The sequence below is a fragment of the Apodemus sylvaticus genome, chromosome 1 (genome assembly GCF_947179515.1).
Source record: "Apodemus sylvaticus chromosome 1, mApoSyl1.1, whole genome shotgun sequence".
NCBI lineage: Eukaryota > Metazoa > Chordata > Mammalia > Rodentia > Muridae > Apodemus > Apodemus sylvaticus.
The window spans coordinates 169482023-169509966 of record NC_067472.1 but is presented as its reverse complement, the minus strand read 5'-3'; the positions used below and the strand labels follow the sequence as shown (position 1 = coordinate 169509966).

The 27944-nt window shown below is 48.4% G+C and overlaps 1 protein-coding gene across 1 annotated transcript; it reads right to left on the bottom strand.

Annotated features, from left to right (window-relative positions):
* Nucleotides 1–67: 67 nt before the first annotated feature.
* Nucleotides 68–18788, bottom strand: Snrnp70 (small nuclear ribonucleoprotein U1 subunit 70). The gene is made up of 10 exons (XM_052163156.1): nucleotides 18566–18788; nucleotides 17700–17856; nucleotides 15336–15398; nucleotides 15146–15200; nucleotides 10916–10980; nucleotides 10739–10801; nucleotides 7634–7715; nucleotides 4548–4649; nucleotides 962–1049; nucleotides 68–885 (listed from the first exon to the last, which is right to left on the bottom strand). Exons 2-10 carry the CDS (start codon nucleotides 17844–17846, stop codon nucleotides 201–203), a joined length of 1350 nt encoding a protein of 449 aa, XP_052019116.1. The 5' UTR covers nucleotides 17847–17856; nucleotides 18566–18788; the 3' UTR covers nucleotides 68–200.
* Between the last annotated feature and the right edge of the window lie 9156 nt (nucleotides 18789–27944).

Below are 27944 nucleotides of genomic sequence, written 5' to 3'. Positions count from 1 at the left end.
ATATACCAAGTGGAAGTGACTTTTTGGAAAGACAGCAAGTGCAGTAAGACACCAAATGCCCACTATCAACAGGAAATTAATTTTATTTTTAAATCCAAGAGACTGGAACAAAAAAACCTCTACCCTCAGAGGGCAAGCCAAGGTGGAAAGGCTAGGAAGGCAGACTGCAAGGTAGGAGCGTGTCCACAACACAGACCTCTTCACTCAGGTGCTGCCTCCATCAGATACCCGTTCTCTGGGGCCACGTACCCGTCCCCGCCCTCCGCCTCCATGTACATGTCCCGACCATCACTACCTAGCCCTTCCAGCCCATTGTCCTGACCACCGCCGCCGCCGCCCCCACCCCGGGCCTCATCCCTGCCCCGCTCACTGCCCCGTTCCCCACGCTTGTGCTCTCGATCCCGGTCCCGGTCTCGGTCCCGACGACGTTCCCTCTCACTGCGGTGACTCCGACGCCTCTCCCGGTCTCGATCTCGGCCCTTCTCCTCTGGGCCATCAGGGCCCTCAGGGCCAAGCTCTCCAGGAGGCCCATCATCAGGAGCTCCATCACCAGCTTCAGAGGGCTCAGCCATGTCACCGCCGCCACCTCCACCGCCACCTCCTCCTCCACCACCACCACCTCGAAGCTCTTCTTTCCGCTCCCTTTCCCTGCGTGCTCGCTCTCGGCTCCGACTGCTTCGTCGCTTTCGGTCTCGGTCCTTGTCCTTGCTCCTCTCCCTGGACCGGCGCCGCTCATCCTTGTCTCGACTCCGGGAGCGCCTCCTCCGGTCCCGGGAGCGGGAGCGTCTCCTTTCTCTCTCCTTGTCTCGCTCTCGGCTTCTTTCTCTGCGCTCCCGCTCGCGGTCCCGGTCCCGGTCTCTGTGTGGAAGCGGGGAGGGGCCCGGCCTATTTGAGGTTAGCACTGTGTAGCAGGGCACTCCCATGACAGCCCTGTCCCAAAAAACCAGGTGCCCAATCTTACCTCTCATCGTATCGGGAAGTATCATCTCGGCCTGAATGCCTGATATTCACATCTGCCCCACCTCTTCTGGTACCACCAAGGCCACCTCCTACGGGCCAAGCAAAGGAACACAGGGTCAGTGGAAACAGTACAAAGGGGAAAATCTTTTTTTTTTTTTGGAGACAGGGTTTCTCTGTGTAGTCCTGGCTGTCCTGGAACTCAGTCTGTAGACCAGGCTGGCCTCGAACTCAGAAATCTGCCTGCCTCTGCCTCCCAGAGTGCTGAGATTACAGGGGTGCGCCACCACCATCCATCCAAAAGGAAAAATCTTAAAGAGGCAGTTATCAAATGCAGCTGACAAAAGCCAAGCACCTCCACTCACTGCCATGGGCACAATCTCCTGCCAGTCATTTCTCTGTCCACTGGTTTAGGACAGCCATATTACCCAGCAAGGCTTTTACAAAGTGCTACAGAGGGGACACACAAACAAGAACCTTCTTGCCTCCCAAGCTAAGTCAATCTTACCTGAGGCTTGAGATTTTAGGCTAGTCCACTACCAATTTGTACTTCAGGCAGAGTCCAAAGTGTAAACTCATAGAAAAGCTGAAAGGAGCTAGGTTTGGTACCGCACCTCTTTAATCCCGTACTTCGGAGGCAGAGGCAGCCCGAATCAGTGAGCTTCAGGCCAGTCACAGAGGGTGAGACCAAACCAAACAAAAACAGAAAAGTTGGAAGCCCTGCCCCACCTCGGTTCCCAGGATACCCGACATTTCCAGCCTTCTCAGCTGCCTCTTGCTCTTCACATTAGCCACGTGACATATTACCTTCCGTGGAGGGAGCTCAGCTTCCTTGTCTCTGTACCTTCTACTTCCCTGTCAGTCTGGAAATACCAACTCAGGCCCCGCCCTGCTCATCACACTACACCACGCTCCGCCAAACTGTTTGTTAGAGGCCATCAGTACCTCCCCAACTGTTCCGAGAAAGTACTACACTACCACCCCAGATTCTGACTTGCAACACAAGACAACTTCAAACTTGCACAGATTCAATACCTGGTCTGGAAAGGTGCTGTGTAGCCAACCAATAGCAGTGGGGAGCAGGTGGTCTTATCTTTCAGATAGGAATTTATCTTTCAGATAGGAATTTATTGATGAGCCACTTGGCCCCAATGACTTGGCCATAGTGGTTTCCCCGCACCATCCACCTGAAGGTCTAGTGAGGTGGGGCTGTGCTTCACACGGAGCACAGGCAGAGAGGAGAGCACATGCTAGGTGGTTACACTAGGTACAGAGAGCAGGTTGGACTACTGCCGAGCAGAACCCAGACTTCCCACTGCTGGGTCACAGCCTAACAATACAAGAAATTGTCTATATGAGCATTCTGTAATCGGGTTGCTTTAAAAAACACAGAAATATAAGAATGCGTTTTTGTTTTAATCCCAAGTGTGTGGGGGGTGTACAGGACTGCTTTAAAGCAGCAGATTTGCCTCATGCCCTAGAAAAGGCATGGTTTTGCCAAGGGCAGAGAGTTTCTGTGATTGTGTGACCTTTGGAGTTCTGAGAACTTTTCAGAGGGTCTATGAATCCTGGAGCTGCAAGAGGCCTAGGTCGTTGGTTTGTCAAGTAGTTAGGCACAAGGAAGAGACAACAAGAAGAAATTATATATCCTAATGGTGAAGACCAAACCTGCCCCAAGAAACTCAATGCCCCTAATCAGCAGTTAAGTCTCCTCCTTTTCAATCAGATTCTATTCAGGGATCTTCCCACTCCTCTCTATCTCCTCCCCACACCCCTTATGTAAGTGTTACAGAGTTGAAAGGGTAGAAGAATAAGGGTTGAAAAAAGAACCCACAAAGTTGCCAAAGACAGCTACAATGTCAACAGTATCTTTTTTTTCTAAGACAGGGTTTCTCTGTGTAGTCCTGGCTGTCCTTGAACTTAGAAATCCGCCTGCCTCTGCCTCTCAAGTGCTGGGCTTACAGCCACCACTGGCCGGCTAACAGCATCTTTCAAAATAAATACATGCCCTGCACCCAAGGTAAACTCCTTCCTTCCACCACTCTTTATATTTGACTGTCACAAGTCTAAAAGCAACAGAGCTAGTTAAAACCATAGCCTGCAACCTCAGAAACTGAGTTAAACATCTTGTTCATTAAAAGCTGAGGCAGGAAGATCACCATGAGCCTGAGGCTACCCTGGGCTTCACAGTTGAGACCATGTCTCAGAACCTCACACAATTCCACTCTGTGGGAAAATGCTGCACACAGTCTCACCTAGGTTAAAGAGTCTGACCACGTGAGTTAAGGGGGCTCACACCTCACTATATAGTAAATATATACTATATACTAAATATCAACAAGTCTGGACACCACAACAACTGCCTTGTTTCTGAGACTTCCTTCAGCACAGCAGAAAGCCTCAAGAAACCTTTAAAAAAAAAAAAAAAGAAAAAAGAAAAAAGAACTGGCAGTCCCTGGGGTTGGCATGGTAGTCAACTCAACACAGGTGTGCAGGTGGCAACAAAGCCAGGTGATGCTGCCTGAGACAAAGTGAAGCACCGGGCACAGATGACCTAAAGCCAGCCAGGGCCTAAGGTGAGAAAGGCATCAGCAAACAGCACAGAGATCGACACCTGTCCACAGAGTGAGCCGCAAACTCTCAAAGTCCAGCCTCAAGGTCTTGATGAGGATCTATTGATATATCACAACCCATGGGAATGAGATAAGAGTCTCGCATCAGTAATACACTGTCACTGTCTAAGACACTCGAGAAGAGGGCACTGGATCCCATTGCAGATCCCATTGTAGATGGTTATGAGCCACCATGTGGTTGGTGGGAATTGAACTCAGGACTTCTGGAAAAGCAGTCAGTGCTCTTAACCGCTGAGCTATCTCCCCAACCCTCCTTTAGGAATTTTTTTTTTGTTTTCCCTTTTTTTCTTCCCCCCCCCCCCCCCCCGAGACAGGGTTTCTCTGTGTAGCCTGGCTGTTCTGGAACTCGCTCTGTAGACCAGGCTGGCCTTGAACTCAGAAATCCTCCTGCCTCTGCCTCCCAGAGTGCTGGGATTACAGGTGTGTGCCACCACTGCCCGGCTTTTCCTTATGTTTTAAGACCCTCAGATGTATTTCAAGACTTGCCACAACAACCACCATGGAGACAGGCTACAAGTACTGGAAAGGCCGTGAGGGGGCAGATACAAGGTCAGAGCATAGGCTACTGCTGTCTTGCTTCAGATGTGAAGCCAGGACTGGTAACTCAGAGAGTGAATGAAGGAGCCATTCAGTGAGAGCAAGAGCAAAGCTAGAACCAGCGATAGATACCCTCCAACCCAGGCCATGACAGCAGGTGTATGGGCATAGGGGGCTGAGGTCAGTGCTGAAGTTACCCACACTGCACAAGAGCTGCTGCTGGTCAATCACTCATGCAGGAAAGACCAGGGTATGCTTGGGGACTCATGTCTAGGTGTCTGTGTGCACCGTGTCCAAAGCCATGAAGATGATGAGAAGACAAGCTGGAAATGGAGAGGAACAGGCATATGGGTTGGGGAGACTGAAGGAGGAAGAATCTCTAATCAAGGCACGGGCACCCTGAGGGCATACTGCACTCACCTAGCCGCCGGGGCCTCCAGCCCTTCACAGTCCGGCCCCTCTCCACATCCACGAGGACCCTCCTGCCATCTATCTTCTTGCCGTCTGCGTGCTTGTAAGCGGCTGCAACAGATGTGGGGGAGGGGGAATTCCCCAGAAGGTCCTCTAGTCAGACAAGGCTCCTACAACAGCATCCCTGCCCCTCAAACCCCATCTGCACACACACACCCCCCCACACACACTCCCACCAGTCAGCCAGGCAACCAACAGCCAGACAGCCCTCTCCCCACCCTGAAGGGCCTGCTCCATCCAGTGCTTGATTCCTTTTTGGTACCCCCAAGTGTTATTGGGGGGCAAACCCTCCCAATTCACCCTGGCCTCCCCAGCTTTCACATGATGGAGCAGCCCCCTCCTGCCAGGGCGGCCAAAGTTGCTGCAAAGAAACTGGAGGTTAGCTGAATGCTGGCCTCTGCTGTGGGGAGGGCTCCTCCACACCCAGGCATGCACCCTAGACACCATGCTGGGCAGGAGGCTGGCTAGGCTCCTCCACACCCAGGCATGCACCCTAGACACCATGCTGGGCAGGAGGCCCACTGGGCCCCTCCACATCCAGACCACACCAGGTTGTTTGATTTTTGTTTTTGTGTTTTTATAGGGGAGGTCAGTGTAAGGAAACAGACATCAGAACAGAAATGAACAGGAGTAGAAAGACCTTCAGGAACTGGCAGGGACACAGGTGGGTGCTGAGCTCCCCAGGGGCCTCCAAGGACCCTGGATGGACCCAGAGGGACATGTGCCGTGCTACTCAAAATCCCTGCCTTACCTGAGCCGACTGACCCTGCCACCACCTAGCCTGGCCAGCTCTGTCCTCCAAGCCGAGGTCAAGGGCCAGCAGGGCACGCAGACCCGCCTGAACCCTCAGGGAAGTTGAGGAGCATAAGACATAGTGGGAAGGCCCAGAGCCCAGGCCTGTGATCAGGCAGGGCTGGTAAGAAGGCCAAAAAGTCCCTGTCCAGGTCCCAGCCCTGGCCTAAGGGGCTGTGCTGTGCTCACCAACCACAATACCCTGCCCCACCCCTGCCCACTCCCCCCCAATAACAACCAGAGGAAGAGAAAAAGGTGCCATTTACCGATGCCGGCCTTGCGGGTGTCCAAACCGAGCGGGATGGGGGGGGCCGGCAACTCCTGGGGGCCTGGCGAGGCGGGCTTCCCGGGGGTGGGGTGGGGGTTGGGACACGGGACTGCTTACCTGGAGTCCCCAAGCTTACCTGAGCACTCACACAGACCCCACACCCACCACCATTGGGGCAACTAAAGCTACAGGGAACCCTGAGAGGGAGAGACTACATTTCCCACATCATCTAAAGACAGGTAGATGAAGGAACAAAGGGAGCCTCGGAACCTCAGAGGAATGACTTGCGCCCGGGCTGGGAGACCTGGGTCTATCTAGCCTGCCCAACCTAAACAGTGGGCCTCAAGGCCTCAAAAGCACCTACTGCTCACCACTGCCTCAGTCACGCTCCACTAGGTACAGGCCCAGCACTCAGGACTGGGGTCAGGTTTTCCACCTTCCATTCCATACGCCCTCCCACTAGTGGCAACAACTGAGGCTAGTACACAGGGGACACACCTGGGATCCAAAAGAATGCTTCCCATGCTCCAGGAGGGGCCACTCGGCCCCTAACCCCAGAACAGAATGAGAGGGTCAGTCAAGTACAGGAACCCTGCTCAGGTTCCCCATCCCAAAGCCCAGGAGAGGTCCAACCCAGAACCAGCAAGAAGACCGTGTGATTGTGTCAGTCTAGGCTTCTCTCTCTTTCCCTCTCTTCCACCTCTGTGCAGATTTATTAAAAAACTATCACACCTTCAGTTGTTTTAAAGCCTACTCCACCCCTCCCATACCCTGAACCCCAATCTATACACTTTGGGGAGCTCAGGCACTGGACATCACAGCTGCCTTCTCAAGAGGCTCCCACCATACCAAGGAAGACAGGAGGGACACAATACCCCAAGCTAGAAAGCAGAGACTTTCCAAGACCACCATGGTGACAACTCCACAGAAGTCACAGGGCAGGGAGGTTGGGCTGAAGGGCTCCACATAGAGCCCTGGTCCCAGGACACCCCAGCTTTAGGACTGCCAATATGACCCAGGTGTCAGAGGCTGGGTGGAGCCCAACTACAGATGGAGGCAAATGTCTCTCCCATTGAGGTCCACCCTTCCCCTTGGGATCAGTGAGATTACCAGAGAGCATGTGGATGGGAGCAAGAGGGGTGGAGGGCACCCAAATAAGGAAAGGGCTCTGGGTGGAGGGAGACTGAAAGGTAACTAGGGCGGGAGGGGAAGCCTCGCTGTTCCTAAGCTGCCTGGCTAAGCTGGGCTGGTGTGCGGTGCTGTGATCTTACCCATGATACAAACCCTTATACCAACCATACACTGAGGTGTTGTAAGGGGAGCGTAAGCATCAGCTGCAAGCCAGCTGCGTGGTGGCTGCAGTGACAATAAGAACAGTCAATTAATACGGCGGCCCCTGGACACGCCGCAGCCCTGCCCACCCCCACCCACCCAGCCCTACCCAAATGGACGCCGCATAGCCTCAATGGGGCTTTGTAGCTGTGGGGGTGGGTGCTAAACATGCCCACCAGATCTCTGCGTGATGAGGACTGGGAGGGGGTTGGAGTGGGGAGGTGGAGGGTCGGGTGGCCCAGCCCAGTTCTACTGGGGGTAAGAGGGCTGGTTCAAAGGCCAGCTCACTCCAACCTAATGGCCCCCAACTACAGTGGGGGCCTAATGGGGAGAAGCTCCCCAAAATCCGACCCCTCCCCCCACCTCCAGCTTGCTCCATACCCCCACCCAGTGCCCTCCTGGCCCCTGAGGTTCAACGTGTGACACTTACCTCCCTGGGCTCAAACACACACGTTGTGGGGGGTTTGGTTTTTGATTTTTAAAAAACACGTATATAAATATATAAAAAAAAAGATATATCAGAAACAGAGGGAGAAGAGACAATGGTAAAGTCAGGTATGGCAGGGGAGGGAACAGACGACGGGGGTGAGGCCGGGCAGCAGAGGTAGAGGGTCAGAAGGAAGGGCAGAGGCACAGTACTCACAGTGCATGTCTCGTTCATGCTCATACTCGATGAAGGCATAACCACGGGGTTTTCCAGAGCGTTTACTGTATACCATGTGGATCTGCAGGGCAGGCAGGAGGCAGTCAGCCCCACAAGTTACAGGACTGCCCCACCCACCCCATTACACAACTTATAACACAGGCCTTTGGCTGGGGGACACACCAGTAACAGACTTATCCTTCAAGTGTCCCAAGAGACTCTCTAATGAGGCCACAAGGTAGACAGGCATTGAGTTAAGTGCACCCAAAGTGAGCCAAGTGTGAAGAATGAACAACGTGCACAGGATAAAGGGCCACCGTGGCTAGTCCATGTCGAACAGGGCAAACAGGAGGCTGCTGCCATGTGCAGGCAGAGCCCAGTATGTGGGAAGGCAAGGAGGATAGAGGACCCAGTGCACTTCAGAGCCTCTGCAGGACAGAACGAGGATGGGGGAGCACATGGCCTAGAGGCCACATAAGGTCAGGATGCCGCTTCTGGGCCCTCTCTCCATATGTCAGGGACACAGAGGCTTAAGCACTGAGAAACAGGATTCACAAAGGAATGCTGGAACACAGGAGGTAGGACAAAATGGTAAGATTTCTGGAAGATAACACTATTTGACTGGCCTTCCAGATGGACGTGGTCTTAAGCTTGCTCAGGAACCCTAGGACTTTAGCTCTACAACCTGAAATCTTCAAAAGCCAACTGAGAATCCAAGCTGACATGATAGAGCCAGGTTCCGTTGGGCTTTGGGGAGTGGGAGGCACCATTTCCTGAGACCCAGGCATCAGGGAAAGGCCAGAGGGCCCATCCAATGCCTCACCCCAGGCTAAGCAGCTTGTGTCCGTCATAAGCGCCAGGTCTTACTTTGTCTCCCAGCAGAGGAAAATAAGACACAGAGCAGTTAAGTTTTATGCCAACTACCTTTCTTGCTTTTTGTACAAACCCCAGTTTGTAGCCCAGGATAGTCTTAACCTTATAAAAATTTTACTGACTCAGTCTCTCGAGGGCTAGGATTACAGCTATGAACCACCATATTTAAAGCTAGCATGTTTTCTTTTAGCTTCTGTCCAATTCTTTCTATTTAAATAATTTCTTGAGATTATAATTACTTTATTTGCTCCCTCCAACCCCCCCCTTCCGTGCGCTTTCAAATTCATGGCTTCTTTTTAATTGTTGGTACATATGTGTGATTGTGCATCCCTAAATACAACTTGCTCAGTCCATGAATAACTGCAGAGTTGACCATTTGGTACTGGATAACCAATTAGTGTGCTTTTTTCCTAGTTCCCTTCTGTTTCTCCTGTTCTCTTTCTCTTTCTGTCTCTCTGCTGGAGACAGATTTTACCAACGTTGGCTAGCCTGAACTTGGTATGTGTAGACCAGGCTGGCCTAGAACTCAAAAGAGATGCACCTGCCTCTAACCTCCTGAGTGCTGGGATCAAAGGAATGTATACTGGCAGCATGTTTCTAGTAAAGGGTCAGAAGCAGACACACCTCAGACTCAAGGCCACATAACACATCCTATCACAGGTTGATACCTTTATAGCAATAACTTCTGCAGATTCCTTAACTAGCAGTAAGTTCAAGGCCAGTTTGGACAGCTCAGCAACACATTTCGATGTATCACTGAGAGGGGCTAGATAAATGGCTCTGGGGCTAAGAGCACTTGCTGAAATCCAAGTTCCATTCCTACCATCCACAGGATAGCTAACAACACTCTATATACAACTCCAGTTCCAGACTGAGGGAGCGCCAGAGTACTGTGTGCACTTGGTATACATACATGCAAGCAAAATGCACACAAATCCTAAACAAAAACAAACAAACAAACAAACAAACAAACAAAACAAAAAAAAGAAAAAGGAAAAAAGAAAACAGAAAAAAGAGGCTTATTTGGAATAGTCCGTCCCTGTCTTAAATAAATGAGTAAGGAAATCTGTGAAGGGGCAGGGAATGTGGCTTAGCTGGTAGGATGATAACCTAGCATGCATAAAGCCCTGTAGTCAATGCCCAAAACATTAAAATTTAAGGTCTTCCTCTATGTGATGAACTCAAGGCCAGCCCTGACTATGTGGGACAATCTTAAAAGACAGGAGCCAGTGAGACGGATGGCTGAGTTTGATCTCCAGGATTCACACCAAGGAAGAAAATCCATCATCTTACATATTTCTCCACACATGCCAATCCTATCCTCCTTCCCAATGTAAAGAATAAGGCAATGTAGAGGACCCAAGTCAGTTCCTAATATCTACATGGCCGCTCACAATCACATGTAATCTCAGATCCAGGGGATCCAATGCCTTTTTCTGGCCTTCAAGGACACTGCACTCATGTGAATACACATGCATACAGGCAGTCAGGAACATAAAAGCATAAAAGAAATCTTTAAGAAATCTAACAAATAAAAATTAAAACAAATTTTTAAAGAAATGGATCAGTGGTTAAGAGCACTTGATGCTCTTGCAGCAGAAGTAGGCCTGTTTCCCATCACCTACACGTGGCTTACGATCCTCTGTAACTCCTGTCCCAGGGGATTTAGCAACCTATTCTGGACTACTTGTGCACCAGGCACCAGTGCAGTAACACACTTAGATGCACGCAAGCAAAGGACACACATATACATAAAACAAAGAATTTTTAAATCTATAAAGCAGCAATAATATAAGGACTGGGGATAAAGCTTCAGGTACAATGCTTGTTTAGTATATATACCTCTACCCTGGGCTTACACCCTAGTCCTAGGAGCAAAAGGAGAAAGAAATAACTAATTTAGGAGGTCTTTCTTGGGCAGTATTTGCATTTGCATTAAGTTTTAGGCAAGTACAAATTGTAAAAAACCAACCAATCAAGCATCCAAACACAACCTAACCTTGGTGGGCCTGTCTGCCTGACTGCACACATACCAAGTTACAGCAAACTGAACCTTGCAAACCTGTGCTTTAAATCTACAAGGACTCACCATTTCCAATGTTACTTCTGACATTAAAGCTAAAGGAAACAAACCCAGGCCCAGAATGATGTGACCCTTCCCCGAGCTAGGTCTTCAGGCTACGGTCCCCTCCTCCAAGTACCTCCCTCAACCCTCCACCTGGAAGCACTTACTCTTTTGATGGGTCCATACACCTCAAACTCTCTCCGAAGCTTAGATTCTGTTGTGTCATAGTTCTACAAGAGATAAAGCTAAGTTAAATAGAAGAAGCACATTGTTCCAAAACCCTTGAACCACTCAGGACTAGAGCCAATCAGTCTAGGGTCTCCAGGACAGGAAGTGGTACTTACCACTCTTGCCACAAACAGAGTCTTGAAGGCATCGCCCTGGGCATTGGGATCATTGTGAGGGTCCCCTGTACAAGAGAAGAGAATCTTTAAAGTAGACAGAGCCTCCCCCGGTCTAAGAGGAGCGATGGAAGAGGCTGAATACATGAAGATGGAACCTAGGCAGCCCCCACAACCGCCCCAGAAAAAAGCTCAGTGACTTGATAAGCTTGACTACACACCCTGTTTTGGGGCTGGTTTCACTAAAACTCAATGGCTTATTCTAAAGTGACAGAGGGCAACAGGCTGCTCTGATGAAAATGACATCAAGGGCTGGAGAGATGGCTCGGCAGTTAAGAGCACCAACTGCTCTTCCAGAGGTCCCGAGTTCAAATTCCCAGCAACTACATGGTGGCTCTCAACTATTTGTAATGTGATCTGATACCCTCTTCTGGTGTGTCTAAAGGGAGCAATGGTGGTGTACTGTGTGTATAAATAGAGAAACCTAAAAAAAAAAAAAAAGACATCAAACAGATAGGATGTGGCAAACCTAAAAGCCACTTCAGAACTATATACTTTGGCTAGTCATTCCCAGTATAAGGTGAACTGAGGATGAGCAGTAACTGAGATCGTGTAGTCTCTCTGAGGGATGACTTGAGCTAGTTTATGACAGACTGCAAGGGAAAACCCGATACCAAACAGTCTGAAACCTTGGACTATGGAACCCAGAGCCTAGGATAGGTGGGATGTGATGGCCCCATGTACTGAAGAGGCAAAACTCAACTTGGGCTACATAGTGAGACCCTGTCTCAAAAAAGAAGGAAAACAGTTAAGAATAGGGTTTCTCAAGCCGGGCGGTGGTGGTGCACGCCTGTAATCCCAGCACTCTGGGAGGCAGAGGTAGGCGGATTTCTGGGTTCGAGGCCAGCCTGGTCTACAGAGCGAGTTCCAGGACAGTCAGGGCTACACAGAGAACCCCTGTCTCGAAAAAACCAAAAATCCAAAAAAAATCCAAAAAAATCCAAAAAAAAAAAAAAAAAAAAAAAAATTAGGGTTTCTCCTCCATACCCTATAGCCTGAAGCAGGGATCTTGGGCTAGTGCTGAAAGCAAGTGACCAAGATCAAGTGGTACAGACAGAGAGCTACCCAGGCCCTGTTCCAATTGGACACCAAGAATTAAGTCTTCAGAAAAATACCAAGAATCTATTACCCTCTTCTACTGTACATAAATAAATCTTAAAAAAAATAAAATAAAGATCTTAGCCCTTCTTAGGATCACAGCAATTTGGAAGAATATCAGGCATTTTGGGCCTTTGAGCCAGAAAGCAGGGCTATTTCTTCTGTCTTCTACTGGCAGCCAAAGCAATGCCTACGCTTAAGCAGTCTAGACAAATATTCCTTGTTCCAGGTTGTGTTTATCATATTGACACGTCACAGGCATTGATATTTTGCAGATTTCTTCAGTCATCAGTTGTGACCTTCCCATAAACAGACAAATCAGATCCACAGAATCAGCCGTGGTGCTGGTCTATCATAAGGGCATGACTGTTAATATGGGAACAAACACAAGAGGGCTCTTCAAGACATTAAGACTTTTGACTGCACCTCCACTTAAGAGATACCCCGCAGCATTGCCAACCTCATCCCACGAGTTGTCCAGCTAACTGTCCCTAGGCAGGGGTCAATCCTAGGGTCCCTTTTCCCTTCTCTTGAACAGCCGGTGCCTACGTGAGCATGTGTGTCAAGGTGAGCTTCTCAGGACTCACTTGACCTAACACAGAACTAGACCACAGGAACCATCAAAGCTAGAAAACCTCACTAGGCCTCCCATCAGTTGGCATGAAACCTCAAAACTTCTCCTCTTTACAAGATACTCTACTAGGCACTACTTGTTTCTCATTCTGCAAATGGGCCAACTTGGTTGATCTCTACATTACGCAGTCTTACTTGGGAATTTCAGTCACATCTCAGAGCTTGCTATGTTGGTATTCAATACATTTCAATAAACTGAAACCACAGTATCATCTTTAATGACTAATCTCTAACTTCATCTACAATCCCTCAACTGGGGCTATACCAGAATACCTGAATACACCACACACCAAACTCCAATCCAATCAGGCTCAATGTCTTGCTTGGTTAATGAGTCTCCCCCCACCCTACCCCCCCTTTTTTTGAGATAGTGTTTCCTTGGCTCTACTGGAATTCACTCTGTAGACCAAGCTGGCTGCAACCACAGATGATGAGTCTTTTGACCTCTTCCATGGTCCCCCTATTTCCTGACCCCAATTCCTTGTTAGCCTTTTAAAAAAGAAAGAAAGAAAGAAAGAAAGAAAGAAAGAAAGAAAGAAAGAAAGAAAGAAAGAAAGAAAGAAAGAAAGAAAGAAAGAAAAAGATTTCTGGTCATGTGTCTGTTCTACATAATCTCCCACATTCTCCAACTGGTGCAAGGCACACCTGGATCTGAAGGAAGAGACTGGCACTATGCTGAGGGCAGGAGCGAGAAATGAGGAGAAATGAGTATTTGTCTTTAGAAAGCTCCTTAAAAGGATTTGGGCTGCGCAGGCAAGTGAACTAGACACAATGCTAAAGCACTGTCTAAGCCAAGATGGCCCTGCACATGGAGCCTCTCGCTTTGTGACATTTAGCAAGTAACAGGGACAGGTCATTGTGACAAGTTATAAATGATGTTGGGATGGCTAATCTTAGTTGACAACTTTCATGAAGCTGGAATCAACTAAAACCCAAGCAGCCGGCATGCCTTTGAGAACTTCTAGATTTAATCATTTGAGGTAAGAAAACCCAACTGCAATCTGGGTCATACCTTTCGTTGGCAGCCTGCATAAAACAATGAAGGAAAGAAGCTTGCTGCCTGCCTGCCCTGACTCTCCTGCGAGGGCCATTCATCCTGCTGCTGCAGCACTCTTTCTCTGGTATTAGAGCCTACCTTTGCAGGATACACTTTACAATTAACAAATTCTTAGCCTTTCTGTTAAAGAAAGTCATTGACTAGCCAGAACATAGCCTGTAAGACCCACACAAAGACAGACAGACAGACAGACACACACGTACCATTTCTATCAGTGCTGTTCCTTTAGAGACCCCTAGCACAAGTGCTAAAGACTAAGTAGCAACATCTGGAATAACCTTGCACATCTGAAAAGCCATGTCTTAGGGAAGGGAAAAAATCCCATAGGAATTAGGAACTCATGACAGTCCAACTACAGTTCTAGGGAATCCTATGTCCTCTTCTAATCCTCTACATGCATGTAGGCAGAACACCCATACATAGAAGAAAAATTAATAAAATAAAACATACAAGAAATGTAAAAAGGAGAGCTGGGCAGTGGTGGCACACGCCTGTAATCCCAGCATTTGGGTGGCACAGGCAGGTAGATTTCTTGAGCTCGAGGCCAGCCTGGTCTACAGAGTGAGTTCTACGACAGCCAGGGTTACACAGAGAAACCCTGTCTTGAACCCCTCCACCAAAGAAAAAGTAATGTAGAAGGGGAAGCCTAATGTTGGAATTTCCAACCCCAATAAGCCAGCATAAGGTTGCTGGAGAGATGGCTCAGTGGTTAAGAACACCGACTGCTCTTTTGAAGGTCCTGAGATCAAATCCCAGCAACCACATGGTGGCTCACAACCATCTGTAACAAGATATGATGCCCTCTTCCAGAGTGTCTGAAGACAGCCACAGTGTTCTTACATATAATAAAAAAAAATTTTTTTAAAAAGCTGTCATAAAAGCCATGCAATCCAGTTATTATAATTATAAGCCTAGATTGGGCAGATCCAGCACTACACTAACTTATTCCCAGGCTTAAGACCCCTCGCTACTGTGGTATGTAGTTCTGCTCCATCATGGCTTCTTCCTCTTCTTCAGTCCTCTCCCTTCCCTGGCAGTCCTCTTCTCCTCTCTACGTGCCCCATCCTCAAAGACCCCCCCGTCCCACCTTTCCCCTTAACTGCCCAATCACAGGCTCTAGCCTTTACTGAGTAGCTAAAATGGGGAGAAGGTTCACAAGAGATCACCAGAGTACATGACAGCCTGCTTGTAGGGGTAGGGAACTCCTCTTGAGGAAACAGAATTAACATCAAAATACCAACATTATCAGGACAACCCCCAGCAGCCAGCAGGGCCTGGAGCGGGTGCTGGGGAAGTAACCCCACTCTGCTTCCCAAGCTCCAGGAGAAGAGTCACACATGGGACCTGGGAAGAGGATCAAAATGAGACCGAAGGAAGAACCTTACACATTTTCAGCTCTGTCTCCACTTCCTGCTGTCGCCGTTCAATTTTTTCCCGTCTCTGCCAGTAGAAAAAAGAAGTAGAGTAAATGTACCCAGACCACCTTGATGTCAGAGTCCATCTGGAAAAATGTAGCTAAAAAAAAAAAAATAATAATAACACAACAAAATAATCCAAAAGACTAAGAGGTCTTACCTTTCTCTCCATGCGCTCTTCCCGGGTTTCTGCCCTTGTTGGAGGAGGAGCATCTCGAGGATCCTAGGAACAACAAAGGTGACAGGGAAGGAATGGCAATGGAAATAGCAAGGCGGGCCACAGGGACGTCTCTCCGCACATTCCCATACACAGATGCCACACGCTCCCTGTACTGAGAGACAGGTGAGGAGCGATCCAGACTGGGTATACTCCAGGGACCAATGCTGACCAGGGTGCTGCACACCTGCGGCTCACTCAACCCAGAATCTCCAGAATCTGGGTTTCATGGAAAACCCAGAAACCTCTGTCTAGTCCAAGTCACTTTATGCCTACTAGACATAATTTAAAAAAATAAAGTCTCATTTTTGAAGGTTTCTTTTTAAAAACAAAACAGAAGCAATTCTTTTTGTATTTACCAAAACCATTAATTGCTGGGCAGTGGTGGCACACACCTTTAATCCCAGCACTTGAGAGGGCTGGCAGGCTGATCTGAGTTGGAGTCCAGCCTGGTCTACAGAACAGAGCAAGCTCAGGACAGGGGGAAAAAAAAGAACACCAATCTAAATGCCTGTAGACATTTGACATCTGTCATGATATAGGTGACATAGCTGTACAGTAACAGTATCAAAGCTACATGGTTCCTTTCCATTATCAAGAATCCTGTCACTTTCCACAGTTCCAAACATGATTTATAGAGAACCAAATGCTAGAAATGTCTGAAACAATGGTGGACAAGGCAGACCTCCAAAGCAGGACAACCTGTAACGCCACAGCAGTCACAAAATCCTCTCCAGGCTCTTACTAAAGGCTAATTGGCACATGACCTTCAAAAAGGGCACCACTGAGCTGTACCGTTAAATTAAATGTTTATTGGATAATAACATCTCTCAAGTGGAGGTTTACCGAGCCAAGCAGGCAGATATTACAAAAGAACCACTTTTCTGTTATCTAGTAAATTCTGCTTTTCCTACTTAATGTCAGAATGTTCCTTCTAAGACTTCTAGCTATACGGCAGCATTTCCTAGGTTTGCTCTGAAGGTGAGCATGACAAACTTTCTGCATAAAAGAACTGACTCCAAGGAGCTCAAGTGATTCAGATTTAGTCATATGTACCCAGCAAGTACACAGCCAAACCCCTAGCTCCCAGTCTTAAGCACTGCAGGACATACTGTTCAGTCCCAGCAAACACGATCCTCTTTTAAAAATCATTTTATGTTTACATTTATTTACTTATATGAGGCTGTATGCGTACATCACTGTGCATGTAGAGATCAGAGGTCAACATGCTAGAGCATATCCTCTCCTTCCACACTGTGGATTCTAGGAACAGAACTCATTTCTCGGCAGCAATCACTTTTCACTGCTAAATCACATCCTCTATACAACCATATCCTCTTAACAATGTGAAAAACAGTAACTATATTGACAAACATTGACATTTACTGACTTATCCCAAATCCTTTAACAAAAATTCTGTGACTCAGCTCTCTACTGGTTTCATCTTACTGCTACCTACTGCTAAAGGCCAACCTAAACAATGCATTAAATATTATGCTTTCTGGGTTAGTGGTGGACAACTATAATTCTGGCTCTGAGTAGAGTATGCTTCATGAGTTCAAGGCCAGCCTTAGTGACAAAGGGAAATCTACAAGACCATCCAGGGCTCCATGAAAGACTGTATGCCCCTCCCACCCCACCCAACCCCACCAAAGACAAAACAACCCACAAACAAAACAAACAACAAAGGTGGTTCACCTAGCTTTGGAGAGGCAGAGACAGGCAGATCTCTTGAGTTTGAGGCCAGCCTGGTCTACAGAGTGAGTTCCAGAACAGGCAGCGCTATAAGAGAAACCCAGTCTGGGGGCTTAGGGAGTCAGGGTGGAGACACACTTGCCAAAGTAACCAATTTGGCCGATCACTTCAGCCGATCACTTGGGCTAGGAACCACCATATCCATACAAAAGATATTCTTAACCCTATGAGGGGATGAGCCACCCCCGGAAGCACACACCCATTCTATGCAGCATTTACAGGATGGAAGGGGGACTGCTGTAAGATCAAGGCCACCCGGAGCCACACAGTAAAACGCTGTCTCAAAACTCAACCAAAAGAGGCCAGGTTAGCACTATGGTTCTGCAGGTTAAGGTTCTTGCCACCAAGCCTGACCCACAAAGACGGAGATAATGGACTCTTGCAAGTTGTCCTCTTGACATTCACAGGTTTAAAATGCACACAAAAGCACAAAACAAGATCAGAAAAAGTAAAAGCCACAAGCACAAACCACACAACTAAGACTGTTTTGAAGCTGAACGCCTCAGTATAGCCTGCTCCCATCCAGAAGCCAAACCCTCCCAAAGCGCTCACCTCAAACTCTCGGATGTATGGTGCAATGCCACAGTAAGGTTGGTTATGGTGTTTTTCATGTGGAAGTTTTTCCAGGGGTGGCAGGTATGGGATGGGGTCTCGGGGTGCAAAAAGGGCCAGAAGGTTGGGAGGCAGAAACTGTGTCATCTTGCCAAATCTAAGACCAGAAACGTTATGTTAGCATACTTTATTTAGCACAGGTTTCTTTTAGAACCTCTTCACTCAAAACAAACAACAACAAAACAGCCTTGAGATTTCGAGAAGGATGCTGCTACCCTGGTTAAGGGACTTGACGGACATCTGCTGGGGGGGGGGGGAGGTCCTGGCCTTGGCAGGAGCTGAAAAACGAAAACCTAGTAACAGAAAACAAAGGGGAAAAGGAGTCAGGAGGCTTGGGACCCAGGGATTCTGAGGCCTCGAGCCCTAGAGGTTGCTCGCTTCATACCTTGAAGATTATGAAGTAGAGATTTCAAGGCAGGCCATAAGGATAATAGCCCGCAAGCCTGGAGCCTCTGCGTTAAATATCTAGGACCCCAGAAACGAAAGGAATTATGGGTAGAGGTCCATGATGCGACCAAAAAAAAAAAAAAAAAAATTGGCGAGGGGAAAAAAGGCAACACACAAACCGCAAGGGCCTGTGGGTAGGGGACCGCAGGAGATTGGGGGAGGGGGACCCTGAGGGAAAGAGGGCTGGCGTGCCCAGAGGACTCTGGGAAAACGATGGGTGAAACAGGGGGAAAGTCTGAGGCACCGACCCGGGATGCGGGCCACAGCCGCGGGGAAAGGGTTCGGGGACCCCGCAAGGACTTGTGGGTAGCGGCCCCACTCCCCGTTAAGGCCTCTCATTCACCCACTCACTCACTCACCGCGCGGCGCTCTCCTCGGCCTGACGTTAGTCTCAGGCCTCGCGGCCGCCCTTCACGAACAAAAACTCCCACTCTGGCTTCCACTTCGGCGGTGACCGCGTCAGGTATCCTCTGTGGTCCGCGCAGCGCGCGCAAACCAGGCCTCTCCTCGCAACCCGCGCGGCCTCAGCTCGCGACTAGAACTCGGCGTGAATGCGACTAGAATCCCTCCGCCTTTCGCACTGCGCATGTGCCGTACGAGTCAAAAGAAACCCTCAGAAATCTAGGCCCTACCAGGGGCACTGCGCATGCGCGAAAGCTATACCACGCCTTAAATGCCTAGCTTCCGCGGGCCAGAGGCCGTACTACGCATGCGTCATCGGACCTAGGTCGGTCTCAACCTCGCGCTCTAGCTAACCGCCTATGACCGCGAGACACTGAAGGTCCACCCTTTTTCCTATCTTGTACGCATGCGTCTGGTAATGTACCGCGTACTATATCCTTCCGCAGCCTGTCAAAGAGTGCCTACGTGAACAGGGTCTTTGCCTTTATACTCTATTTAAGAAGTAACGCTTTGCCAGGCAGTGGTGGCGTATGTCATTAATCCCAGTACTTGGGACGGAGAGGCTGGCAGATTTCTCTAATCTGAGATCGAGGCCAACCTGGTCTACAGAGTGAGTTCCGGTACAGCCAGGGCTATACAGAGAAATCCTGTCTCGAAACCCCTACCCCCGAAAAAAGAAAAACAGAGATAACTCTTTCCCAATTCCTTGTATGTGCTAGCCCCTGTTTGGATTCTAGGGGACACAGCTCATGGCAAAATAGTTTTCTTCCTGGAGCTCACATTATTGAGAGAAAAGATAGATCTCTTTGGTATTTTTTTTCCTTTTTAATATGTTCTGTTTTTTTTTTTTTCTTTATTTTTCAGGCAAAGTTTCACCATATGGCCCAAGATGACTTTGCATTTAGTATCAGTATGTGTATTTTACCTTTATATATATTTTTATATACATATATTGAGAATAATACGTACACACACACACACACATATATATTTCCTGTTGTTTGAATTTTTTTTTTTTTTTTGTTTTTGTTTTTCGAGGCAGGGTTTCTCTGTATAACCCTGGCTGTCCTGGAACTCACTCTGTAGACCAGGCTGGCCTCGAACTCACACTCACCTACCTCTGCCTCCTGAGTGCTTGGATCAAAGGCATAGAGCATACAATTCCAAGTTTTTTCTTCTACATCTCCTCCATTTTCTCTTCTTCCTTACTTCCTTCTTTCTTTTGTTTCTTTCTTCTTCATTTGAGACAATGAAGGATCTGGGGAGGTGACTCAGCAGTTAAGGGGGACTGGCCACTCCATCCAGAGGTCCTGATTTTGATCCCCAGCAATCACATGATAGCTCACAACCATCTCTCTCTCTTTTTTTTTTTTCAGGCTGGCCTCGAACTCAGAAATCTGCCTCTGCCTCCCAGAGTGCTGGGATTACAGGCGTGCGCCACCACCGCCCGGCAGGTCGCAACCATCTCTTAATAGGATCTCATGCCCTATTCTGTTTGATGCTCTGTTATGCGGGCGTACGTGCAAGTAGAGTGCTCACACACATAAATAAATGAATCTTTAAAGGAGAGAGAGAGAGAGAGCACTGCCCTTAGAGCAGCTCAGGCTAACCCTGTCCATCTCACTCTCATATTAATGGCATTGCAGGCTCCTAGATTATTGGGGTTTGGGATTGAACCCAGGGCTCCTTGCATGTAGGCAAGTGTACAAACAAATCCTCTTCACCCTGACCTTCACCTCTTGGCAATCCCCCTGACTCAGCTTTCTATGTGCTGGGTTTAGAGTTTGCCACTACCCATGGCTATAGTTTAAAGGCCAGCCTGTGATATGGAGAAGCCTCTCTCAAGAAAACAAAGAAAGGAGCTGGGAAATGGCTCATGTAGGTGCTTGTTGCACAAGACAAGGGCCCAAATTCCACCCACATGCACCTGTAAAAAGCCTCAGCATTGATAGCGCTGTCTGTAACCCCAGCACCAGAGATGGAGAGGGGAGGATTCCTGGGGCTCAGTCGCCAAGAGTCTAACTCCAGGTGTAGTGAAAGGTCTGCATAGTCGATGTGGAGAGTGACTGTGGAAAACCGAAAACCTGGTGGGCTCTGGTGCATGGCTGGACATAACTTTAGTCCCAGCCTTTTGGAGGCAGAGGCAGGGGCAGCTCTGGAATTTGAGGCCAGTCTGGGCTACATTTCCAGGTCTAGATGTAGATCTCTACCTACATGATAGAAAAACCAAGTCTCAAAAAAAAAAAAAAATACAAAAACAAAAACAAAACAAAGTTTCAAGGCAACCCAAGATGGTGTCAGACACCTTATGTAATGAAGGATGTGTTGGCGTTTGTCCAGGCTCCGCCCTGCAGTTACCTGGCAACAGCCAAGTGTGCCTGACTCTCTATAAAAAGGGGCTGCCTGCCCCCTCTCTCTCCTGCTTTCTTGTTCTTCCTGTCTCCTTGCTACTGCTCCCCCTCTCCATACCCCTCCTGCCCCCTCTCTACTCTCTCTGCCTTTCTCTGTCTCTACTGCCCTCTCAACTCCCCTCCCCATGCCCTGAATAAACTCTATTCTATACTATACTGTTGTGTGGCTGCTCCCTGGGGGAAGGGATTTCTCAGCACGGGCCGCAGAGGCGCCCCCTTCCCCACACCTGACTGCACATCCACCAAACATGTCCCTTCACTCTTTATTTTTATAAAACACAACAGGATGACCTTGAACTTCTGACCTTCCTACTTTCATCCTCCCAAGTGACGAGGCCAGCGCACACAGCCCAGTTCCTAGTTCATACGAGTGGTAGGGTTTAAACTCAGGACCTTTGGTTTTTTGTTTATTTGGTTTTTTCGGGAGGGGGGGGGTAGTTTGTTTTTGTGTTTGTTTTTGTTTTTTGAGACAGGATTTCTCTGTAGCTCTGGCTGTCCTGTAACTATCTCTGTAGACGAGGCTGTCCTTGAACTCACCACATCCACCTGTCTCTGTCTGCCAAATGTGGGGATTAAAGGCATGTGCTGACATTAACATGACATGACATGACTCTTTTATTAATATTCTCTCTCTCTCTCTCTCTCTCTCTCTCTCTCTCTCTCTCTCTCTCTCTCTCTCTCTCTCACCTGGTATGTTACCATCCCTCCTCTCCTCCCAGTCCACCCCCCACCTTCTTCCTCCCCCTCCTCTTCTGTTTCCCTGCAGGAAAGGCAGGTTTCCCAGGGATATCAACCAAACATGGCATATCAAGTTGCCATAAGATTAGGCACTGAGAGGCCAAATCTTTTAAGTTCAGACTCCATTTTAGAGAACTTGACCTAAATTTGAACTCGGGTAAACTAACAGGCTGGTGATACCTAGCGTTAGTTTCCAAGTTGCCCCACACAAAACCTGGGCCTAGCTCCAGTCTCTAGGCTAATCCCCAACAAGACCAGAGTCTTCAGGTTACACCCTCAACAAGACCAGCATCTCCAGGTCATTCCCCCAACAAACCTGCACCCCAGGTTACAAGGCCACCCCTGCCTAACAACCACCAATGCAGACAGGAGCAGAAGTTAAATTTATGATGTGATTCCCAGCTCCAGCCAATTATGCTAAAGGCCACAGTAGCTTCCCAACTAGCTGCTTACACACTTATCCCTGCCTCCCCGCCTCCCCCACCCTGCCTGCTTGCTGCTTGCTATAAAGCCTTGTGCAATAAATATTTGGATCCCCCACCACCAAAACCATCCTACATTTCAGCGATGCTTTGGGGGGTGGGGGGAGCTAACTCGAATAGAATAAAGACCCTGAGGTGAGTTGCATCAGATTGACTCCTGTCTGTTTTTTGGGGAGACCACTAACATTTCCCTGTAACTATAGCATTTCTCTGGTTGGAGAGATGGCTCAGCAGTTAAGAGCACTGACTGCTCTTACAGAGGTGCTGAGTTCAATTCCCAGCAACCACATGGTGGCTCACAATCATCTGTAATGGGATCTGACCCCCTCTTCTGGGGTGTCTGGGGACAGCTATAGTGTACACACATACATAAAATAAATACTCTTTAAAAAAAGATTAGGCACCTCTTTTTTGGTTTGTTTTTTGAGACAGGTTTTCTCTGTGTAGCCCTGGCTGTCCTGGAACTCACTCTGTAGATCAGGCTGGCCTCAAACTCTGAAATAAATCTGCCTGCCTATGCCTCCCAAGTGCTGGGATTAAGGGTGTGTGCCACCACCGCCCGGCTGGGCACTTCTTCTATTAAGGTTGGACTCGGCAACACAGAAGGAGGACAAGGGTCCCAAGCAGCAACTGATTTTGACCTCTCTCCAGCCTGATATGTTTTTCTTGAATATCTGAGAGTAGGGGCAGTTCATCCTTCAGTGCTATACCACAGATCCTCGCAGAACCCAGGACACTCTCCTATACAGCGACACACTTTCCACTACTAGGAGAACAGCCCACGGTGGCCCTCTCCTGTAATCCCAGCACTTGGGAGGTAAAGGTGGGATGCTCAGGGGTTCAAGGTTGCCTTGAGCTTACAAGGATCAGTCTGGAGACTGGAGAGATAATTTAGTGGTTAAAGCATGCACTGTTCTCGCAAAAGCCAAGAGTTTGCTTTCGGGGCTGGAGAGATGGCTCAGTGGTGAAGAGCGCTGACTGCTCTCCCTGAGGTCCTGAGTTCAATTCCCAGCAACCACATAGTAGCTCACAACCATCCATAATGAGATCTGATGCCCCCTTCTGGTGTGTCTGAAAACTGCTACAGTGTACTCATATACATAAAATAAATAACTAAACAAACAAACAAACAAACAAAACCAAAGGTGCTTGCATCCCAGAGCCTACTTCTGGTGTTTCACAAACTCTGTGTTTGAAGTTGAAGAGAGAAGGATCCAGGGAGCTCAGTGACCAATTAGCAGGAGATCTTCCACCCTCTTCTGGCCGTCACCAGCACTGCACTCAAGTGCCCCAGGCAGCAATATACATAATAATAATAATAATAATAATAATAAAGACCATGTCTCAAAACATGAACGATAAAAATTAAAGAGAGAGTCTTGGTGGTGCATGCGTTTAATGCTATTACAGTTGAGACAGAGGCAGGCGGATTTCTGAGTTCAAGGCCAGCCTGGTCTACAGAGCGAGTTCCAGGACAGCCAGGACTACACAGAGAAACCCTGTCTCAAAAAAGCCAAATCCAAAAATCCAAAAAAAAAAAAAAAACCAAAAACCTCCTACTTCTCTCTCTGAGGGATTGGCAGACCTCTTGATGTGGACAGGGAAAACTTGGAGAAAGGGTATGGGTATTGGAAGGGGTTCTAGATTTTAACATGTTAAGTAAGAAACCTGTTAAACTGTGTAGGGCATGCATGGACTCCTAGGACTGAGAAGATGGAGGTAGGAGGATTAAAAGCCAGCCGACAGCTTCAGCCTAGGCAACCCCCATGAGCCTTTGCTTCAGGGCACAAAATGGTCCAGTGTTTAATGGATCTACACCAGCAAACAGGAGCTGAGTTCTGGTCCCCAGCAGCCATGGGAGAGCAATGGAAGGTCCCTGGACTCAGGCAGTAACCGGGAAAAGCTGGGCGCCTAGATCCTACTAATGTCAGGTGTTTGTTTTCAGTTAAGCATAGCTTACTGAGGCAAGAGCATCTGTGGACCTGCAGGAAGGGTGTTCAAGAGCTGAGCTTTTGGTTTTTGAGATTTACGTTGATTGTGTGTGTGTGTGTGAGTGTGTGTGTATGTGTGAGTGTGTGTGTGTGTGTGTGTGTGTGAGTGTATGTGGGTGTGTTGACAGAGGTGAGGCGAGGGTGTTAAATCCCCTGGAACTGGAGTTATAAGTGGTTATGAATTGCCCAAAGCGGGCACTGGGAACAGATCCCTACGCCTTGGGAAGAGCAGCAGGTGTCCTTACCTGCCAAGCTCCCCTCCAGCCCTATGTCAGTGTTTTTAAACAGAATCTCTATACAACCCAGGCTGACCTCAAACCTTCAATCCTTCCGCCTTCTTCCTGATAGATTATTAATGTCCTCCATTTGGCTCTGAGAACAATTTGGGAAGGAAGGGTGGGTTAAGACAGGGCTTCCCTGTGTACAGCCCTGGCTGGCCTAGAACATGCTCTGTAGGCCAGGCTGGTCTTGAACTCACAGAAATTGACCTACCTCTGTTTCTCTCGAGTGCTGGGATTAAAGACATGCATACCACACCAGGCTAAAAATTTTAATTTTACCTATTTACCATTTATTTTGAATATTGAAGATGAAACCTAAGTCCTTGCAAATGCTAAACAATACAAATAATCAAGCCACGAGCCTTCGCTGGGCATCAGGTACTCAACCATGTGCCCACGTAGATACTCAGCTTCCTACTGTTCTCTTGTTAACACCATTAACTATCCCGATAACCAGGAGCAATATTTCCCAACTCAAAAGCCTTCACTTAAGCCTCTCAGAGTCTGTTTACCATATGAAGCAATAGTCTAAGGTCCCAGTGATTAGGATCCGGACATCTTGGCATCTTCTGCTCCCACACAGTAGACACAGAGGTCAGAGCAAGGATCCCAACTGTCTTAGTGGTCTATTGCTATCAATAGACACCGCGGCCATGGTATTTCTTATAAACGCAAGCACCACACAATTGGGGCTGGCTTGCAGTGTTTAGTGGTTTAGTGCATTGTCACATGGTGGGAGGCATGGCAGAGTGTAGCCAGACACGGTTCAGGAGAGGCAGCCAAGAGTTCCACATCTGCATCCGCAGGCAGCAGGACGGGACAGTGAGCCACTAGGTCTGCCTTGAGTTTCTGAAACCCCAGAGCACACCCTCACCTCCCTCCCGTGACACACAGCCTCCAACAAGGCCACACCTACTCCAGTGTTATTTCCATTAATGCCACGCCCTATGAGTCTCTGGGAGCCGTTTTCACTCAGACCTATATACCAGCCACGCATGCGTGTAGCAGGAAGGTAGAAGGGCGCGTGCTGGGCAGAGTAAGAGCTAACTTTTGAGAAGAGTGTGAGGGCAAATGGTAACATGACTTCAGTCCAATGAAGTGTTTTAATGTCATTTTAGCCCCCTCCCCCAGTGTGTGTGTGTGTGTGTGTGTGTGTGTGTGTATACAGAGAGAAAATTCCCTAGAATGGCACCTTTGATACACAGCACCTTCAAATGGTGGCAGGTAAAGGGCAGGGGAGGAGGATGGAGAGATGGCTCAGCCGCTAAGAGCAGCAGTGGCTGGTCTCCCGAGGTGCTGAGTCCAATTCTCAGCGACCACGGGGTGGCTCCTGACCACTATAATGAGATCTGGCGCCCTCTTCTGGCCTGCAGGCATAATAAGTAAATTTGGGTGGATAGGGACAAAACAAAACCATTGGCTTTTCCAGAGGATCCAGAAGTTCAATTCCCAGCACCCACATGACAATTCACACCTGTCTGTAACTCCAGTTCCAGGGATCCGATGCCCTCACACAGACATTCATGCAGGCAAAACACCCATCAATGCTTATTATTTATTTATTTATTTATTTATTTATTTATTTATTTATTTTTGGCTTTATTGAGACAGGGTTTCTCTGTGTAGCCCTGGCTGTCCTGGAACTCACTCTGTAGACCAGGCTAGGATTACAGGTGTGCACCACCACCGCCCGGCTTTAAATCCAGCACTCTGGGAGGCAGAGGCAGGCAGATTTCTGAGTTCGAAGCCAGCCTGGTCGACAGAGTGAGTTCCAGGACAGCCAGGGCTATACAGAGAAACCCTGTCTCGAAAAAACCAAATCCAAAAAATAAAAATAAATAAATAAATAAATAAAAAATAAAAAAAGACACACCTTAGGGAAGGTGCTAAGCCCTGAGATGCAGCTATGATCCCAGCCATTATTCAGGCTGAAACCAGAGGATTGCCTGTTCAAAGCCCACCGGGCTACAAAATGAGTTCAAAAATCATCCTAGGCAACTTTGCAAGACTTTGTCTCAAAATAAAAATGAATAGAAGAAAAAACAAAAGGTCTGGAGAAGTGGCTGGACAGTGGGGCTCTGCTTCAGTCAATGTCTTTTTCCATCACTTTCCACATTATTATGTGAAGACTGGCTGGCCAGTAAGTCTGTCCCTCCCACCAGTGTCTCCACGACCAGACTTTTTAAAGACATGATCTCACCAGCCAGGCCTACACAGAGAAACTCTTTCTCGAAAGAATCAAAAACAACAAAAAGACAAGACCCCACTATGTAGCCCTGACTGGCCTGGAAATTTATGTGTAAACGAGGCTGGCCGTAAACCCACAGGTTGTCTTGCCTCTGCCTCCAGAGTGTTGGCATTAAAGGGGTGTGACACTGCATATGGTGTCATATCTAACTTTGGAGGGTGGGAGGGTGGGGAGGGCAGAGGCAGGAGGATCTCAGTCCCAGCTGGGAAGGGAAAGGCAAGGTTTAGCTGGGAAGCCTCTTGGTGCGGGTCTCCATCCGGCCAGCAGAGGGCGCGCGGGATCCCTTTCCCCGAAAGTGACTAGCTATCAATGCCCTTTACTAACACCCTACCCCATAAGAAGGGACTATTTTTTACCTAGTGTCATTAGACACCGGTGGCTGGAAAGCCATCTTCTGTCTGTCCTTCGGCTCCCGACAGTGACCCTACGCATCTCCCAGGCCGACTCTAGACCCTTCCAGGCAAGTCCCGCCTCCTTTGGCGCCATTCTTGGCTTCAGCCCAGGCTTTATAAATCTCAAAATACATACAGAAATTCTAAGTTCAAACTCCGGGGCTCTCAGTGGCCTGGGATCCGGCGCACACAGGCAACAGTTCACAGTTGCAAAAGAAGCTCCAAGAATTTGGCAAGCACCAGAGCCGCCGCAGAGCTCCTTCGGAGTGTTAATTAGAAACACAGAGGAATAAACACATGACGGGAGACGCACAAAAAGATGTTCATTGAAAGATACTAGGAAAGAAAGCAAGCCAGCAACAAATCCAGATGTGGTGGTACGCATCTGTCACCCCAGCAGTCGGGAGGCAGAAGCAAGAGTTCTGCAATATTGAGCCATTCTGAGATATATACCCAAACCCAGTGTCAGTAAAAATAAAATAAATAAATAAATAAATAAAAGGCAGAGAGATCCAGAGGTTTTCAGCCGGAGAGACAGATGTGGACGACAACTGGTTAAACGGATACACCCTACTACCACCCCCACCCCTCCCAGGAAGACGTACTACAGACGGAGAGAGGGGACATGGAAGAGAGAAACAGATGATGCAGATAGACTCGGTGGCTCAGGACTGTCACCCCGGCAATCCAAAGGACGAGGCAGAGGACCGCCGCAAGTTCGCGGGCAGCTTAAATGACAGACTGAGAAGACTGTCTAAATAAGAGACAAATAAATAAATAGCCATGATGCCAT